The 20,762-nt window shown below is 42.9% G+C and overlaps 1 protein-coding gene across 2 annotated transcripts; it reads left to right on the top strand.

The window, feature by feature from the left end:
• Positions 1–191: 191 nt before the first annotated feature.
• Positions 192–18,156, top strand: mbd6 (methyl-CpG binding domain protein 6). Of its 2 annotated transcripts, none has more exons than XM_042491512.2 (13): positions 192–421; positions 1,389–1,600; positions 2,516–2,655; positions 4,456–4,558; positions 4,958–5,129; positions 7,353–9,794; positions 10,782–11,800; positions 12,207–12,315; positions 12,467–12,612; positions 13,912–14,673; positions 14,892–14,944; positions 15,437–15,503; positions 16,402–18,156. In XM_042491512.2, the coding sequence occupies exons 3-13, from the start codon at positions 2,540–2,542 to the stop codon at positions 16,471–16,473; spliced, it is 5,061 nt and encodes a 1,686-aa protein (XP_042347446.2). In that variant the 5' UTR covers positions 192–421; positions 1,389–1,600; positions 2,516–2,539; the 3' UTR covers positions 16,474–18,156. The 2 variants fall into 2 exon arrangements, with proteins under 2 accessions (XP_042347446.2, XP_087938482.1); XM_088082356.1 differs by lacking the exon at positions 192–421 and adding an exon at positions 453–794.
• Positions 18,157–20,762: the final 2,606 nt, after the last annotated feature.

Genomic DNA, 20,762 nt, shown 5'->3' with positions numbered 1-20,762 from the left:
ATGCTGTGAGATCTGGGCTAAAATTCAGTATAGACAGGTGCTCTTGAGTCCATTATTGTGAGGCGCAGACATGCATCCCGGGCCTGTTATTATTCTGTCATTATCATGTCCTCTATCAAGGAGCTCCGCACTGATGTCTGTCTGGAGCACTACAAAGGTCCCGTTGCATGTCGGGTACAATACTCCCCGAGCGTCGAGTGCGCATGCCCGACAGAAAACTCCATTATTTTTTTTGCTCGGAATCTGTAAGAAAAAAAAAACAGTGGGAAACTGTGAATTTTGGATTACATGGATCGTTATTGTTGTCGGGATACATTTGAACGCTAAACGGTTTAGCAGAGCAGAAACCAAAGCAACGGCTGGATAATTGTGCACCGGGAGCGGGACATCCTTCAGTCTTGTTGGGACACTCCAGAATCAAGTAAATTTCAGTCAGTTAGCTCTGCTAGCCTAGCTGGTAGCGTTAGCCCCGAGATCCCAGGCGCAGTAAAATAAAGCGTTATTGCCCTTTGTTTTTATATCGGACTGGCAGACGTTGCATAGACGCTGAGAGCTGATTGATCGCGCGAACACGCAATTTGAAAGACGGGATTGTTTATTTCAGGGTTATTTATTCGGGTATCGACCGTTTTCAAAACATTCTCTGGCTAGTCCGTTAGCTAGCCTGCTAACTCTTGATTCTCCCGCGAGCCAGAAAAGCGAAGACTCCAAAACTTCGCCAACACAGAGAGCCTGACGCAGGGAGAGGTTGATAGGTCCTGCTAACATTAACGGTAGCTAACGGCTGTCAATAAGTAAGTGCAATATGGTGGTTATGTTCATAGCGGTTTTCTTGCGAAGCAGCATTATGTCTGGCTCGTTTCTTGTAACCGTGGCTAACACGCAAGAGTTTTGCATCGGAGTGTTTTGTGCGCCTGACAGCTGTCACGACAACATAGTACAAAGTAGGGTAGCTTGCTAGCTTAGCTGCTAGCTTAGCCGCTAGTCTGCCTTGCATCAGTCGTGTAGTTGGTGAGATATTGTTCCGTGGCTGCACACTGCAGACGTCTCGACTGAAGCTCAACTGCGAACGCCGTCCCGATTTTACTTCGAGCTCTTTTTACGCTGCTAGCTTGTTAGCTTGTATGTTTTAGCTGGAGAGGCAGCGGCTTATATTGTAGCTAAACATCCAGTACACCACGGGCCTATCCAAACACACCCTCCCACTTCAAAGTAGCCGCAGCTTGCTCTGAAGTTGTATTCTTTTTGAGACAGTAATGCATCCGATGTAATCATTTTTTTGAAGTATGCTTGAGTCACATCAACAGCAGGAAATGGTTTATCACATGGGTTGTTTGCAATGGTTCTCCTTGTCAGATTACATAATCCACCTCCACCTTTCTTTGCAGGCTCTCCATCTTCATCCGAGATCCCTATCTGATGTGAACAAATACATCTGTGGGAGTCAACTGTGGATCTGCTTCATAGCTGAGGGAAGTCCAGGTGTTTGGCCATTAAGTCAGGTTTTACTGGCAGTCTGTGTGCTTCTAACCCACCAGCATGTACATTGGACAGTGGATACCCTAGCCAACACAGATCGTGGCTTCTCAAAGATGACAAGGTATGCTCAATGTGCTCCCTCACTTTATTTTTTATGATTGTGCCATGACAGTACACACATTTTATTTAGTTGTGGCCACACCCAGTAATGATATGTTTACATCATATGTTGTTAAAATAAGCATTTTATGGAGGCTTGAATTGTGAAAGCGCAGACATAACGAAAGCAAATGTTTGGCACTTTGCCATACCTTTCTGAGGACGTAAAAGACCGCTGGAAAGTAAATTCCTAACTGTTTGAAATAGTGCAATACATTTAATTAGCAGCCCTTGTATGCATTCGTCATGATTTTGTTGAACCTGCGCTGATGTCATCATGGTGTCAAGGTTACATTTTGTAATTGGTGTCGTGTAATCAAATGATGTGGTTGTCACATTTCTGTATGCGGGGTAGAAAACCGATATTCTGAAGACTTTGCTGCAGACACATTCGTTCATCCTTTTTTTGCATGCATGTGTTTACTTATTTAGTAACTCACAGTGAGGCACAACAAACTACACTGATGCATGCATCTTACTATAGTTGCATCATGTATACATGCAATTTTAAAAGAAGTTCAGCTTGGTTGAGAGCCTTTATCTGTATTGGATCATAAAATAAATTTGACTCGAACAATTTAAGCCCTGTTTAAGTGTCACTCCAAAATTATACTGAAATATGATGCTGGTAACTATGAATTTAAAAATTACAAAAGTAAAATTCATTTTTGAATACTACTGATGTTGTAAGATATCTTGAGCCCAAAACATGTTAAATTAACGCATGAAAACATTGACCTCCATGACATTGACCTTTTGCAGACAGAACAGTGACTCCCAGGTGCAAAGAATATGTAGTTAACAAAAACTCAGGGTCTTAAAATTCATTTCATGATATTAAAGAAAAAATGTATTAAGACTTTGCTGCTTCTCCAAGGTGCTGGCAGGCCGCAGCTACAAAATGATGGGAGGCAGTGAGACTGTCAGTGGGGACAAGGATGGGGTCCACAACACTGCAATACACGTCCCCATCGGCTGGCAGAGAAGAGTGGAGGGCGGGCAGGTGATCTATGTCAGGTGGGTCGGTTCAGTTGAACAGAAAGCATTTGCAGACATAATTCTGATGTTTATTGAGACTGTGGCTTCTGTGGCTAGAAATTTCCAATAAGTTGCAGTGTTTTTTTTCTCCAAATAATATTTTGCTTGCCATATTTATCCTAGATTTGATTTGAATAAACTCTTTTCATTTGAACTGTGGTCTGCTCAGAATCAAAGTGTGTAAAATGTAAAAATCTGAAATTGCTTAGGACTCCTGATCACCAGAAGAATATTCTTTTTTAAAAGTCATTTCAAGCCAGTGAAAGGGAGAGAAGTTTGTTAAGATTTTAGCAGCAATGAGCTAGATAACATAACAACATAATAAAATGATAACAACAGCTTAGCCCTGTGTGGGCTAAAACCTACATTTGCAATTAGTTACATCACTAATGTTAACTTGCAAGGCAAGAAACGGTACTTTAAAAAGACACGAAGGCAGATGACAAGGAGACTGGGCGGTGATATAATCAGGCTATTTTTCTCCATTCACCACAAATATCTTGTGGGCTGTTCTGAATCTGCTCAGTGTTTAGTTGTTCAATTTTTCTTCTTGTACTTTATGTAAAAAGTCTTGGGTTGCATTACAGAATATGTCCTTGATTAGAATTAGAGAGCACTTTTCTATATTTCTTTTTTTTTTTTTTTATTTACATATCTTATTTTTGAATTGTTTCAATCAGCTGTGGTAAAATGGGACTGCAGAGTTTCTTTAAAGCTGTGTTGGTTCAGTTCAGTTTGGTATGCATTTTTTGTGTTTTGATTTTGAAAAGTTGGGGATGGAACTGTTCCTTACCGTCCCCATTTTTCATCACCCCTCTGCTTGGGGTACACAGCACATAGATATGGTGCTAAAAGTTGGAGCTAGAATTTGCAGGTCAGTAGAAAATCAACACTCTGTACTCAGGGCTTAGCTGTGGTTGGTTTACCCACAGTTCATACCAGGACAAGCTTTTCATTCATTAATAAACTCTAACTATAAAATTAAAGGCTACTTGCAGCCTCTTACCAGAAGCTGTAGACTGAGAAAAAAAAAAGATTAACTGGGCCGACTGCCAGCAGTTTTTAAGGTTGAAGACTTACTTCTTATTTTACTCAATGCATGAGATGATGACGTGAATCCATCAACACACCGTAAAATTTAAATGTGACAATTTTGACCATTTCATTTGATCTTATTGTCTCCCTTAGATGACATACACTTTTAGTAATGAGTGGATCTTCAAAAAATGCATATTAATTGTGACTGGATTATGTGAACTTTTTAATTTTTAATCCTCTCTTAGAGAAAAAAATTTACAAACATTATTCCTGTGGCTGTGGGCAGCACTTAAACCCCTGCTCTTGCTTGATAAGAAGTGAATGCACAAACCCACTATTTTTAAATATCCAATTGTGAGAGAGTCTCACTGCAGCCTGCTCTTTTTTGCTCTAAAAATGTCTGCAGCCCTGTTCTGTTGCCGATGAATGGGGTGCAGTCTTCAGTCTGTGTCACTGGTGAACAAGGAAATACAACAAGTGACATAACCCTGCCCACATGTAAGAGTAATGTCTGCGCTGGACGTGCCGCACAGATCTAGGGTCTAGGTACATGTTTGTAGGTGTTACTTTTGGTTTCGAAAGCTTTTGTTGGAAACATGGCTTAATACAGCTGAATTAAATAAAGCAATGTATAACATCTTTCACTTTGCATATGCAGCCCTGTGACGATTTGAAGTGCTTTTTTTTAAGTTTGCCTTGAGTTTGCTGCTGTTAAAGTTTGTTCCTTTCTTCTATCTGTAGTCCCAGTGGCACTGCCCTGTCTTCTCTGGACGAGGTCAAGACCTATCTGTTGACTGATGGCACCTGCAAATGTGGTCTTGAGTGTCCACTCATCATCCACAAGGTAAAGCAGGTCTATACGTTTTAAATTTGTTTGTGTTTCCTCGACTGAGGAGATCAGTATATTCTGTTTTTAAAGCCATGTGTCCTGATATTTCTGTAATGTAGAAAACAAGTCTGATTGATTGTGATCTTCAAGTAGCGTAGTACTTACTGGCAGCAGTGGAAGCTTTTCCTTTTTTTTATAAATTAGGGAAATGTAGGCATGTGACACCCCCCGTGAATAAAATATCTTTGACTCACTTTTTAATTGAATTTTGCCCAACTGTGTGGAACCATGGCTAACCCTTTTCTTCATTAAAATGTGCGCACACATTGTCTGCGATAATCAATGATCTTTATGTGACTCTGCATTTTATGAGTGTAAAATACCCCTTTAACTGTCCTAAACGGTCTTCTGCAGGTTTTCAGCTTCACTGTGGGAGTGAAGGTGGAGCAGCACAGCCAGCCATTAGGCAAAGCAGAGCAGGATATGACCAAACTGTGTAACCACCGCAGGAAAGTGGTAGCCATGGCTGCTCTTTGTCGGAGTATGCAGGCCTCACAGCTGCCCTTTGCTAACCTTCATCATCCAGGTAAATTCGGAAACACTGAGGCACACTACTCTTCTACATGTGTACTATGAAACATTGTGAACAAATCATAAACAGATGTATCAAAATAGCTATTAAAATTATTTTCAACAGATTAACTAAACAGATGCTCATCAGCATCATGAAGGAAATGTTCGTTTTTTTGGTGTGGATGTAGTCTCTCTGCAAGGTGACTCTACTTTGTGTTTGTTAGAGTGTAACAAAATATGTAATTTTCCACCAAATCTTTTGATATTGGGGTTGAGTGTATGCATTGCGCAGTACTAACTAGGGTTGGGCAGATGGGCTACGACATTATCCGTCACTGATGGCTGTCAGTCAGCAACCGCTGATGCTTAAGTTGTGATTTAAAAAAGCCCTAGCTCACCCCTGTCCCTGTCATCCTTCCACACGCATGTTTCCGATGACGCTGATAGCCTTCTCGCATGCTTAAAAAATAACATTTCTGATCTACCAGATGAATTGTACCTTGCCAGATCAGTGAGGTGGTACCTTTTTTAATTGTTTGTTGCTGCCATTGTGAAAATTTGCCACTGGTAACGTTGTGTTCCAGCTGCAGGCCAAAAAGTGACAAATCAGCATTCCAAGAAAGTTATTTATAACTTTTGATTAACTATTGTTGCATGCAACAATAGTCCACCTTCCACTCTTTCTCTCTCTATGTCACACTCTCTCTCTCAAACATACATATATGGAGAGCACCCCAGTGCTCTGTCCTTGTCTCAGTCCTGACAGTTGTGCTACTATAATGCATATAAGTTGGTAGTTGGCGGGTTGGGTTGGGTGGATGATTAATGGTTATTTCTACACGGGGATTGCCCTCCCTCCCCTAACAATGATGTCATCGACCATCGCTATGTTTCTCAGTGGACATTGCCCAACCCTTGTATTAACCTCACGTTGAGAGCTGCAGTAAGACTATTGATTTCGCAGGACCAAACACAAATTTTCTCTAAGGTGGGAGCGCTATGCCAGTGTCATCATTTTGGTGGTATGAACTGGAAATTAAATTTTATCTATGAAAGTATGAGAGACCGCTATTATTGGTCTTAATTACACACGTATATAAATTGTCCTCCAGTAAACCACATGCTTTCACAGTAATGCATCAGATGTTTCCGTTTAGTTTCTCCCTTGCTGTTCTTCATTTCCTTTCTCTTTCTCTCCCTCAAGTCTAACATTTTGCCATCTGGTTTGCGTCCGTTTGAATCGACATTAGTTATCAGAGAAACTGACATGATCCGTATTATTTTTTTAGATATACTTTTATGAATTTTGCTTAATGTAGTAGGAACTGAAGGAGCTAAATTTGGTTTATTTCCCTGTGGGAAGGGCCACACAGATTTTCAATAGAAAGCATTTTGGATGGTGTCTGTGATAAGAATCACCACAGGAGTGGGTGGCAGTGGGACAGGGTATCTGTCAAAGCAGTCAGTGATGGTCGGAAATCCCGTGGGTACTGGTGAGTGTGGGAATGAAAAAATAAGTGTTGGTCAGTGCTGTAGTTGTCAGCCACACAGAAGTGAAACCACTGATAGTTTAATAATTGTAATGTACATCCACATCCATAAGTCCAAAGTCTTACAAAATCTCGCTACCATACTTCCATCATTATGAACATTTGGATCAGTCTCCATCTCTTTTTATTCTTTGCAACACTGCTTATATTTTGACAATATTTAAACTCCATTTTAATAATTTCATTGTTTTGTCCCATTACTTGCTCATGTGCATTCAGTTAACACAGATCCATCATGGTACATGTAAAGCATTATTGGAAAAAACACAGATTTTTGCATCACATAGATAGGTCAGGTCAGGTTCCTTTTATTTGTACCCATAGTTAGATTTAGTTTGCAGTATAAGGTGAAAGTACCCAATAGTGGTTGAGTCAAATAGCCACTGTCAGTCGACCTCTCGTATCAGCTTCTTCTACCCATGTTTGGTAGCGTTTCCAAGGTAGGGTGCTTAAGACTGAGCATGGGCTCAAGATTGCATACCAGTTACCTCAAGCATCAAAATCGAAAATCAAAAAGCTCCTCCTGACCACTCAGACTTTTAATTATCTATAATCAGTTTATAGACACTACGGAAAGTCTTTTATGAAAGCAAAGAAAGTGACTTCACCATAACCAATATTTAAGTGCTGTCATTTTGAAGTAACAGCAATTTAGTAAAAGTTGTTGTATGTGTGTCCACTTTCAGAGATGAGCAGTGGAGTGGACAACAGCCGCGATCCAAAGCGAGTACTCGTGGAGCGGGACGAAGAGGACCATGGCATTTACCATCCCAAACTCCATCCGGTCCCAGCTCGACCCCACAGCAACCTCCACATGAACCCCTGTGCCAGTCCCAAGTCCTCCCACCACTTTATTTACCCTTACAATGGTTCCTCGCCTGTCCTCCACACAGGCACAAACTCTCACCATCCCCTAGACACTTTGAGAAGGCTTCATCATCCTCCTCCTATTCCCGCCTCCTCCAGCTGCTCCACCACCTCCTCATTCCCAGCGTACAGCACTGCCCAGAGGTCACCCCACACCCCAACACCTCAAGGTCGTAGAACACCCAAAACCCCGGAGACTCCGGGTTCCCCTCGGCTAGGGCCCCTATCTTCACCTCCTCCCTCTTCCCCTATGGCCATGGGTGGAGGAGGAAGAGGGGCACTGACTCACACTCATCATTCTCATGGTGTCATAGTGGGAGGCCCCCCGGTCTCTCCGTCTCCCTCCCTCTCACCCTCTGTCCATAACATGAACTGTGTGTCTCCTCACCAGCGGTCCCGCCACCCTTCAGCCTCTCCTTCCCCTCTCTCTGATCAGGGAGGAGGCTCAACAGCAGCAGGAGGAGGAGGAGGACTAATGGGAAGTAACTTGCCTCAGAGGAGGAAATCCACCTCTTCCTCTCCACACTCGCCTCTCCCTGGTGGCTCCCCAAACCCCAGCCCCCACTTCCCCAAGTACAAGCTGGAAGAGATCTTGGAGCAGTTTAAGAACTCAGGCAACAGCAGCACTAATAACCACCACCTCCTAATCCCTTCTAACCCCTCCTTACTGACCAACCAAAGCAGTAGCAACCCTAATGCCCTCTCCTCGAAACCCTCAAAGAGCACAGTGAGTCCGATTCCCAGCGCAGGACAACCAGGTTTTGGCTTGAACGCCACAGGGACTTCTGGTTTACCTCTGGGGCCATTTCTGAACCACCACCACAGCCATCAGGGTAAGCTGCCACACCCGGCATCTTTCCCTGCAAGTAGCCTGCTCTCTGCAGCTGCCAAGGCTCAGCTGGCGAACCAGATAACCCAGGGCCAGAGCTCAAAGGTGGCCAGCAACCCGGTGAGCTTGCCTTCTTCTCTTGAGGTTTTGAAAGAGGCACAGCAGCAACAGTCATCAAAGGTAACAAACAGCACTTTACATAACAGCCACCCTCCCTCCTCCAATGCTTCTACTAGGCCTCCCCATCCTTCCCTTGCAGCAGCCTCTTCCGTCCTCTTTCCTCCATCCCACTCTCTGGCCCAGTCCTTGGCCTCCTCCTTGCCCCACCTGCCTTCCACAGCAGAACGCAATGCGTCGCACAGGAAGAGACAACGACGGTCTCCCACAGTGCTCAGCATGCTAAGAGACACCCAGCAGCTGGCTAATGGGCCGAGGAAGACCCCACCAGGAGACGCTGCTTCTGCTACAGTCATCAACCTATCCTCCTCCTCCTCTTCCTTCCCCTCCTCTTCGCACTCCTCCTCTACCTCAGCTGTGCAGAACCAGAATGCTGTCATGTTAGAAAACCATCATCATTTCCTCCCCGGGCAGACGCAAAGGCTCCCTGCTCCCCGACACCTTTCCAGGCCTCCTCGACAAACCGAGGCTCTGGATTTCACTACAGGCCTGACACCTACACCTCTTGGCTTGGATCCTCCAACCCAGCCTCTGTCTGCCCTGTTGCACCTGCTCAGTGTGCAGAACGCGCAGGCCACAGCCTCAGCATCGAACTCTGCTCCTGCTCAGCTAGGATCTGTGTCTATTGAAGGAGGTGGACACACTAATAAACAGAGCCCCAGGCGCTCACCCTCTTCTCCCGCCCCTCATTCTAACGTCAGGCCCCCACAGACTCGCTCACCTTGCCGAACTAGTAACACTAACCCCCTACCGTCTGTGCTACAGCCGCTATCTCCTCCCCCTACGTCCCCTCAGTTCAGATCGGTGCAGTCTCCATCGTGTCCACAGTCCATTAAATCAAGTCCTCTACAGAGACATTCTCCTTGTTCTACAGTGCTGCCCAACTCTAATTTAGCTTTACACAACAGCAGCAGCCCATCTCGTCAAATGTTCCCGACTTCTTCAGACAAGCATCAACCAACTGAGAATCACATTTCTGAAATAGACTCTGTTTCCCAGGCACCATTGCAGGAAGACTCATCACAGAGCACTTTGGCAACAGAGATTGGTAGTAACAGCATATCTACGTCAGTGGACCTGAGTCATTCTCAAGGCAGTGTTTCTGTGGCGATATCCAGCTCCCCAAAGCCTCTTGATCTGAGCAACCATGTTCTGGCCCTTCTCGCAGCATCTTCCACTGTACCCCAGGGGGAGGGCAGCTCCTCCGACCATACCACTGATGTTGTGACGTCTTCCCAAGGAAATCCCACTGCAGGTAAACATAATTATCAGTCTGAAGTGTGTTTTTAGTCTTGAACAAATGACCGTGACTTTTAATTACATTTTGAAGTGATATGGTTAGTTGAGCTTTGCAATATACTGAAAATGTACTCATATAGACAACAAGATACTCTCACTAATTTTGCGTATTTGAGTCTGATGAAATATAAATTATGTGTGTGGTCAGGAGTTTTTCCTTTAAATCAGGTTTTTTGGATGACTACAAGGATGGCTCAGGAAAAGGGTACAAATGTTTTCTCATGAAGTGTTTTTGGACCAGAGATCGAACTTTTCATAGTTCTAAGAACCCCCCAATTTGTTGTCTTCGCACCACAAGAACAAGGAATGATTGTAGTTGTAGGCCAATCACCATACATAAGTGTGTGGTGATTGGTCCAAATGTAAGCATATGTTGATTGGTCGAATGCAGCTAATGCAGCACTGGCAACTGACGTTTTTTTAGAAACCTGTTAGTTGTGTGAACAACAGAAAACACAAAAGCCAAACAACAGCTCATAAAAAAAGGAAGAAAACATGGCCCACAGTGAAATTCAGGATTCACTGATTATATTTGTATATGACAGTAGACGTATTACACAATTTTGACTACAACAGCAGGCTTGCTTGCAGTATGTCACTTCAGCTTTCCTATTGGCAGTGCGAATATATAACCAGAAATTATTTTTTTTAAAACATACCTAGTTCTCAGGGAAATTACCGTGTGCAGTTCTTATCAGGGAGTCCAAAAATGCCATAGGTGTGCCTTTTGTGAGCGTAGTGCTGAAGCAATGGAAGTGCATGTTGATTGATACATTACTGTTTGCTTAAGTAATGCTATTTTGTAGCTGTAACGAGTCAACCACCAGTTTAATCCTGTTTTAAACACTGCAAACTGCCCAGCTCAAGACCCCTTGTATAAAATTTGTTTACTGATTGATAAGTCATCCCAAACATATGTTAATGATTCATGTCTCTCCCACAGGGCCGGAGGAGCCAAGATGTGTGGATCCAAAGGTCTCCATAGTGACCAAACCTCAAGCAGCCACCAGCCCGGGTCCCACGATCTCCTCTCGTCTTGGGGATAATCACAGTCCTCCCGCCCCTTCAGCTGTGGGCGACTCAACCTCTCCCTTACCTCTGGCAGAAGCCTTCCCCTTCATGAACCAGGAGCAGCTGCTTCAGCTGCTGTCATCCACAGGAGGTCTACCGTCCCTTCTGGACCCCGCAGTCCTGGCTTCACTGCCCCTAGGGGGGCTGTGGTTGGGAGGGCAGCAAGCACAGATACCCCCTGCCAATTCTACACCGCAACCACCACAGACTGTTGCAGAGCAGCAGCAGTCGGAGCAGCAGCAGTTACTGATACAACAGCAAGAGACACCACAGCAAAGCCAGGATCAACAACAGAAGCAACAACAAATAAACACCAATCCTCTGTTTCCCTTGTTGCCCTTGTTGAGTGGTGCCCAAGGGGAGCTGCCTCTGAACCTTTTGGGCCTGCTAAACCCGCTCCCACCCCCTGCCTCAACCCCTACCCCGGGACAGGACACTGATTTAGGGCTAACTGAAAAACCTAGCCTGCAGGCTCTGCTCATGGCGTCCTTGTTGCTCGGGCAACAGCAGACGCCTTTGTTACCTCTATCTGGGCTGGGTCAGTTGAGCCAGGTCAGCTTGGAAGTCCCTCTCCAGCAGCCACAGCAGATCTCCACCACATTAGAGGGCCTCACCTTGGATAAAACCTCTGGCCTCCTGGATCCATCGACCCTATCAGGCCCGGGGCTCTTGGAGGTCGCCCAGGGCCTTCTCCCCATTCCCCCAGGAGCTGAGGGCTCTATCCAAGCCCTGCAGTCTCTGCTCCTTCCTGCCGCTCTTCCTCCTCCCCACGCAGCCTTCCTGCCCCTCAGCCCTGCCTTGCTCACTGCTGCCCTGAGCTCTGCCGAGCTCCACCCGCCTCCCCACACCCAATTAGCTCCTGCACAGCAAACCCAACATAACCAACCTCAGGTAGGCTTCCCTTTCTCCTATAGCTGTTTCCTCTGAGCTCTGTCTAGTTCCCCTTGAAAAACCCATGAGCTCATTTCCCTAACTGCTCTGTTGTTTTCCCCTGCACTAGTTGCTTATATTCCTCAAAGTCTTACCAACTGTTTACTTTACAGCTAAAATACATTTTTCTCTAAATAAGTCAAATGAAGCCCTCCTCAGACTGCATGGTTTGCTTGGGTTGGTTATAGTCTGTCTATCTTCAGGAGCAAATGCACATGTTTTTGGGAATATATTTAATTTTAAAGTAAAAAAATGTCTTAGTCTTGACTGTGTATTCATCTAACCCAGTTTCTACCTTTTTGTGTTATTAGTTTGCCTGAAACTAATTAAACTCCTCCTTTGTCCTCTACTGTACTCTACTCTCCAGGTACCTACTGATGCTGGTGTTGACACCCTCATCCCCCTTCCTCTCCAAGGCAAGGACAACCCCATCCTTCAACAGTTACTGCCCACTTTGCTTAACTCTGCTGTATTAGGTGAGTTGGTGCCAACCCTTTAAAAAACGTCTTTCTAAACATTGAATTTGGTATATTTGGAGGAGTGCTTTCGTTAAAACTTGAACCATTTACAGGCATTCTGTAGTAGTAAGCCATTATATAAGTGCCTTTGTGAAATATGTCTTTGTAGGAGATCTTTCTGGCATCACAGGCCTCAATAACATGTTGGGAATTGGAGCAGGTTCCATTCTCCTACCCCCAGTCCAGACCTCGGCATTGGGCATGCCTCTGCTGCAGGGTCCTGATGGAGCTATCAACCTGCTCAACAACATACAGGTTGGTGACTGGCATGGAGCTTAGTGGATAACACACAGGCAGCAGAATCAGAATCAGAATCAGAATGCTCTTTATTGTCATTATACAGTGTATAACGAGATTGGAGAGCTTCTCCATTCCTTCAGTGCAAAGTACAAAAGCTTTTTACAGAATTAAGTACGAAATAGGTAGAAAAATAGCAATAGGAATATGAATAAAAAAGATAGAAATAAAAATAAAAATAGACTTATATACAGCTATGTACATGGGTGTGGAGGTATAAGTTAAATAATAAATATGAGTAGAGTGACTCGGTGTATTGCATGACATATTGCACAGTATGTGAAGTATATTGCACACACACTTATAACACACAGGCAGCAGCTTCTGTTGGTTGGTTTCACGGTTGTGTTTTTTGTGCTTTTTGCAAGCTGGTGTTTATACTCAGCCAAAGAATATTTGTTAGAGGAGAACCTCCACTCTATAGCCTCATTCCCACTGCACAAAAACATGCTAACAACCACTAAAATCTGGCTTTTTAATGCAATGAGAACGTGTACAATCGACATTCACACTTGAGTCAAATGAGCCTGCAATAGTCATGGGTATTTATTGCCTCCGGCTCAGATCGGCACTGATGGAAAAACACAACACCCGGGTAAACACACTAATTTCAGCTCCTGAACTGGTGAGATTCAATGATGCATTGCCACCAATTCTAACTAGCTCTACACCTGAGCAGTGCTAAAACATGGATACAAAATAGCATACACCGAGTTTGAAAGAGAGACTATGTAAGAGAAATATAAATAGAAGAAACCACAGTAAAGTTTTCACAGACCTCTGTCCATGCTGTCTACACACACACACACACACACACACACACACACACACACACACACACACACACACACACACACACACACACACACACACTTTTTGGCCGCAGCGCCATGTATAAGCTCTGCTCTACTGGCAGTGGGAATGCAGTTTATAGCCTATGTTTAGCAGGTTCGCCCATATTTGAAAAATCTATTTGCACGGGTTAATTTTAGTGGAAAAGGGGTATATAACAGCACTGTGCAACTGTGTAGGTTGAAAAACTCCAGCGGAGTGACAGGGTGAGTCGCATTCTCCCAGTTAAACTTTATTAATATAGTATCTACACAGTGACAGGAAGGATCATTTTACCTAACAGTTATTAACAAGTTTATTGAGTGACTCAAGCCAGTGTCAGTGGGAGCAGCACCGAAACGCAAACATGTGAGCGCCCCTGACTGTTACTAATAGCCTCGACGGTTTTCTTTTTTTCTCCTCCAGCTAAATCTTGCACCACCCTCAGAAGGAGAGAAGCCAATGTCACTGCAGGAAACACAGAGCCCTGCCCCACAGGAAGACATTCCAGCCAGTCAGATGGCTCCCGAAATGGTTTCCAGTCCTGTTCCAGCTCCAGCCCCTGCTCAAGAACACACCCCACCCCCACAGCGAGTATCTGAGGGCAGGTCTGTTATCGATCCTTACACCTCTTTCATGGACACGATTTATACCTCCTTCCTTCAAGTCAGTGCTAAAGAACAGGAAGACAGGGCCCACATGGGGCCATCTGACCCCACTTCACCCTTCTGTGCCTTACCGCCGGTTTCTTTCCCTGTGGAGCACCATACCCCATCCACTTCTGTCCCAACTCTGCCCCAGGCAAGTGCCCCAGTCTCCCTCAGCCCACGTCGGGCGTGTTCCCTCCGTAACCCAGACTTATCCCGACTCAGCCTGGAAGCAGCAGCCCATTCCCCAGCCCAGGGGACACCCAAACCCACTGAGGACGGGTCCACGTCACCCTTACAAAGGAAGCCGGTCATGGTAGAGGGACATACCCACCCTGAGCCTCCTCTGCCACCCATATACTTGGAGGAGGCTAAGACAGACTGCACTGGGCCTGCTGCGGCTGTGTGTCCCTATGTGGAAGCAGGGGTGGACAGGCAGGGGCATCTTCCCCATGCGGGGTACCTCAGTCCCAGGGATGGATGCAGTGGACGGCCCAATGAAGAGACTGCTGGGACATTACTGCACAACGAACAGGGAAGGGTGAGTACGTCGGTCTCCTGGTTCTTACTCATAGACTTATGTTATATCATGAAGTGGGGCTGTGTAATCACCCTGCTCAGACACCAGTTTAGTTTTTTTTGTATGGCTCACAGACTGTAAAGAGGAGGAATGTAGCATCATGACTGACTTGTATGGCTTCATATTTACGCCACTGATGCCTGTAGATGATTTCATCTTGATTTTACTGTTGTCCCAAGGATCAAACGGGAGCAGCGGGTGGAGCCAGAAGAGGAAGGAAAAGAAAACAAACGTAAGCTGTCTTCTTAACGGTCCATTTCTCTGACTTACTGTTGACAGGACATCGCCTAGATTAGGGATAGTCATCTTACTTTGCTTGGGGGCCACTTCTGTAAAAAGACAGGAGGTTTTAAGACATTTTAAGGATTTTAAGGATTTCAGGACATTTCTAGGATTTTAGGATGTTTCTAGGATTCTGAGACTGGACTGGGCAACAAAATAAATATCGAATATTATGATAAACAAGCTCTATGTTGATGCTGTTTTATGCATTCTGACATCATATTTTACTAAAAGTACAAAACAACAAACAATTGTCAGTGTGAATCACTTTATTTTTGTTGTGAATTAGAAAATGGTTACGGCCCGGGGGTCTTAAGTTAAGTATCACTGGCTAGTGTGTCAACAACACATTTTTCTGATGTTTCAGAACATTTGTCCTGTCAGGTGTATTGATCATATCATACTGTATTGAGTATTAATGTGCTCTTACCTTGTATGTCAGGCTACAGAATGTGTTGGAAGACTTCAGAGACATGGATGCCACAGCACTAGAAGAAACCAAGGCTACGGTAAGACCCCGTTCCCCCTCACTGACTCACAGATCTACTGGTTTAATCATCAGCAGCGCAGGCTGTTAATTATCTCTCACTAGCGTTACTGAACAGTTTTGAGTCAAATTCCAAGCCACCTCTCGTACTTAAAAGTGCAGCCTGTTTTACCTTTCAGTTGTTGCTCATGAATATGCTCTGTTACTTTCTAACAAATTGGAATCTCACATTTGGTTCACATTTATGGTTTTGAGTGAAATGTCTTGACAACTATTTAATGGATTGTCATGAAATTTGGTACAGACATCACGTTCCCCATTAGTAAAAAATAATAATAAGTAAAAATTATTGGACGTTTATAGGACAGGTCATTGAATTAGTAACTATTTGAAAAATGTGCAAATTGGGAAGAAGTCATTGAGCAACCTATAAAAGGAAATTGCCCCCAAATTAGCAAGAAGTCTTTATGTCTAAAGAAGGGTTTGGGCACGAAAACGTCACACGTGAAGGTAATAAATGTTCATGGGAGCATCATCTAGTGTGTGAAACACTATTTTTGTTTTCCTTAGTTTTTTTTTATTTCAGTTCTTAATGTCATCACTGGATACCACTAAATCCTGCACACTGGACCTTAATCAATTTAAAAAGCAGGGTGTTTGCAAAAAGCTGCTAAAGCAAATACTGGATCTATGCAAGCTCATGGGGCATCATTCAGTTTCTTCCGCTGAACTCTTACGACTGTGTGAAGTTTGAAATCCAAATGCTACACGTGAGGGTTTTGTCAGTGAGAAAGCTTTTTGCTCCACGCTGGGGATGATTGTGCAGTTCTGACTGCAGAAGTGAACGTCATTCCACCACTTGGGGGTTTGAAGGAGATAAGGCTGATGTGACTGTAATTTCTCTCTCTGTCCTGCTCCAGTCAGCACTGCTGAAGCCTGAGAGGTCAGTCCGCGGCAGGAGGCGACGAGGCACCAGGTCTCAGAGGCAGTGACTGGTGAAGTCGGAGCTGCGAGTCAGAGCTGTTGACCAATCAAAGGTGGCCAGACGCCTCTCTTTCCCCTCTCCATCTCTCCGCCATCTTCACCACTGTGTAGACCTTTCTTTTTTTTTAATTCAACTGCACTAATATTATGCCGTTGTCATATCAACCATTGTAATGACAACCACTATGAAAAAACACATAGGAGAGAGATCTTGTTTGAAAAGTTAATTTATAAAAGGTGAAAAAAAAGTGGATACTTTAGGTCTAATTCACAAAATAACATGATCCAAGATCTGTTAATTAGGGTTGGTGTTAGAAATATATCAATGAGAAAACACAAAAACAAGTACTGTTTTCTTCTCATCAGTGTATAACTGTGAGTCAGGATAAAGCCCAACTACTTGAACGATGCTCTCTGTTGTAAGCGTGTCTGTACATGTGTGGATGTGTGTGTCTTTTTATGTGTCTGAGTGTGTGTTGGACAACAGTGCTATTGCTGAGCCCCTCACTGTCCGACCATTAGTGGAATTTATTTTCATTCTAGTAAACGAGACCCTGTCCGTCTGTGTGTAGTCGTTTCTTCGATAAAGGTTTTTTTTTTTCTGCAAAGACACGCAGTGGTTGTATTTCGAATAAGTGTTTCAAAAGGTTTTTCAGAAGGTCCTGGAAGAGAATATAAGAAGGAACAAGACTTGAGTTGTTTTCTTTCACAGTATAGAATATCTTTTATATGGGACAAGCCAAGGAAATGATGTTCACTGTATCAGGTTTCATGAATCGGTTTACATTAGCCAGTGGTCACACAGAAAATATCATGATGTGTCCGATGAGATGTTCTTTAATGGTTTGTACGTCACTAATAATTTTATGAACTGAGAAAACATTAATTTAAAAAATGAAGTTCTTTGTACAAGTCTTTGAATAATGTCATCAGGATACTGACGGTTCAGGAGAATTCATCTTACTGCAACCAGTTTTCGACGTTTGCAAGCAAAGCATCATTTGTCACATTTGTTATTACATTTCATATGCTGTCATTTGTCGCTGTGAAGAGTTAATTGTAGCTGTGGAGTGATGGAGACTATCTGTTGACCCAACACCCACCCAAACGGTCACCCCTCATCCACGAGATAAAAGTCTGGAAAAGGTATTCAATTTTGAAACGTTGCATTTGCAGGAATCCAAGTATGGTATGTCCTTTGATTGGTTGAATGAATGGCTGGAAAATGTAAACACAGGGAGCGATAACGTCTTAACGTGGATCTGTTTAGCCTGTGTGTCACTGTGGATTTGGAGTAATATCTTCCCTCTGTCTCCTCATATCACTGTTTGAGCTCTCCTTCACACACTGCCCTGCCCCAAGAGTACTGGCATCTCTTGCTGTATTTAAAAAACAAAAAAGAATAAAGAGAAGTGAAAAAGAAAGCAGAATATGCAATTTCTACACTTGGAGATTTGTACATATGTACAGTTAATGTGTTTTATTTTGATTTTATATTGTTAGAGAAAGAGACAAGAGAGACAAAACAATGAATTGTGAATTTTTCTGGGAATTGTAATTAAGTATTTTTCTCATTCTACCCCTTGCTTTCAATACTTATGTTTAAAAAGACGATTAAATTGTGGACTGTAGCTTTCTTTTTTATATGGGAGTCTTTTTTATTTAATATTAAACTATTTACAGAAATTGTACCCTGTGTTGATTTCTCTTCTGAAAAAGATGTGGGAAACTTAGTGATGCAGTGTGAAGGTATTCAGATTTTAAGAGTTATTGAACATGGGTGTAACATCCTCGAGCAGGGATGTCAAACTATTGAGTCACATACAACCTGATCTGAACTCAAGTGGGTATGACCAGTTTAACAATCGCACAATAACCAGTAAATAACGACACCTCCAATATTTTCCCTTTCTTTTAATGTAAAGAAATACATTCTGAAAATGTTGATCCATTAACAAAAGCTGAACAGTTCCAGATGTCTTAAGAAAAATAAGTGCAATTTCAACAATTTGTCTCAGTTTTTCCACATTCAGCCAGTCTAAGTCTGCTGCTTGTCATTATGTGCATTTCTTCCCACGCATTTCCACTCCGGTGTCGTAAAAACAAAACATTAAAGTTTTGGCAGTGCCTTGGGAACAGGGCGTCGTCCAATATTCTGTTAAGACAGAAGTCTGATACAGATTAATTTGTACTGAAGCTGCTGATAAAACACTACTCTGCACAATGTTCAGTATTTTAAAATATGACAAGAATTATTTTTCTTTTTTTCAGAGAGTTGTATGCTGGTCAGGGTGTAACAGCCTCCAAAGCAGAATTTAACATGAGGTAGGCCACTCACTGTTAAACTTGCTCCTGAAACCTGACACCTCTTAGCCTTCACAAGTGCAGCAATATTAGATGTGCAAAGTCATCCAGTGATTGAACCCTTTGGCGGGCCGCTTCTGTCCCTCGGGCTGTATGTTTGACACACCTGCATAGACTGTTGTGACAAAAAATGTCGTGAAAGTTGTTTGATAGCTTAAAAATGGGTCTTGAAATGTAGCTTACTTCAAAGAAGTCCCAAAGAGAACAGTACTGAGTATGGAATATTGTAGTTAGCTATTTCATCCTGTTAGCAGGTAGATGTTGAAGTGTTGAGTTCAGGGGCAGATTTCTACACAATGGGCCCCTGGGTACAGACATGCAGAAGGTCCCACCACCTCACCTACACAGGAGCAAGACATACAGACTTTGTTGTTGTTAAGCCTCTTTTTGTTGTCATTTTGTGTCCCTTTTCAGTCTCTTTGTGACACTTTTCCTCTCTCTTAGCAGTGGGTTTGTTGTGTTTCTTTGCGGCAGTCTTGCACAAGTATGTAGTCATTTTATGTTTCTTTGAGGTCATTTGGAGTCTACTTGGTTGTCTGTCTTTTTGTGACATTTTGTATGTGGTGGCCAGGGGGGGCCTGACACTTGTGCTGAGGCGTTCAATAATCCATCCATGGTTGGGTCTAGTCTCTGTTATCCTTGCAGCAATAAAATCCAGGGGCAGCTACATGTTATTTTTAAAGAAAACAGGGCTAAAGATATAGATTATCAGTGCATAGTTATAGACCTTCAGTAAACCACAAATCCCAGTGTATTACCTTCAGGAAGTCTTCAGTTGAGTTTTTTCCTGTTTTTTTTTTCTTAACAGAATATCTTAAAATATTTCATTGAAAGTTGGATTTAAATAATAGGCAATAGTTTGTTGTTAATTTAAATCATGGTTTGAGTTTGGATATTGCATATTTTTAGGATGTCTCAACATCATAAGAATGGACATTTCAGTATGAGCTCTGGCACAATAATCCATAGTTGTCTGTTTGTGTATTTCGATGCAGAGAAATATTCAGAAGTAATTAAAAGAAATTTACATTGGGAGTGTAAATATATGTGCTCATTGATTGCACTCTGAATTGTACTTGTACTACATGTATCACTCATTAGTTCAGTAAGTAAATAATGAGTTGTTTTTTTTTAAATGAGCACAGTGGTGTGTTTTCAGTTTTTGACATTGTGCTGCATCATCCCAGTTTTTAATGCTCCCTCAACGTGAGGCCTAAACTCATCTTTTAATCAATAGTCTCTGTCTTCCCATAATGGTTCCTTATGCCTTCCAAGAAAGTCGGTCAGGCATCGGAGAGGAGCCAAAGTATGACTTTGATGATTAGTCACTGCATCATCAGGCCTGGCAGCAGCTTTAGAGAGACTAATGAAGTTATCCTTTGTGGCTCTGTGAGGCTGTGACGCTGCAGCGTAGGGCTCTGGTTACCACCTGCCTGTGAGGATACTGAGCTGATTTTTTTTTTCTTTCAATCAAATCTTTATTGACAAAATGGAAAGAATGCAAATAATGAAGCCATTAACACAGACAGAACAACGTCAGAGCGAGGGGGATCTTTAAATCAAGATGTTAAACATAGAGCATTTAAAAACACAAAAATAAAGGTTTACAAAGGCCACATTTGGATTTCTGTATGTGGTACCTTTCTGTAATCATCATGAAATTGATAATATGTATTTATTTTTATTGTAACTGTAGAAACCAGTCAGAGTCGATAATAATCTGAGTCAGTGTTATCAACAATATTGCAGGATCTTTCCAAATTGTTTAGTGAAGACCAAAACAGGTGCTTTATATCTTGTATTTCTTTTTTTTCTAGTCACATTTCTATTCTTTTACTCTTTTTTCTTGTAATTTTTTACTAATATTTTGCGAATTCCTTGTGTAGTTGCTCATTGCCCTCTTTTCATGTTTTTGAAAGAAATCAAGCTGATT

This window comes from Plectropomus leopardus, chromosome 9 (genome assembly GCF_026936395.1).
Source record: "Plectropomus leopardus strain MGB_pleo_1.0 chromosome 9, ASM2693639v1, whole genome shotgun sequence".
Lineage (NCBI taxonomy): Eukaryota > Metazoa > Chordata > Actinopteri > Perciformes > Serranidae > Plectropomus > Plectropomus leopardus.
This window is presented reverse-complemented; position numbering and strand designations above follow the sequence as displayed.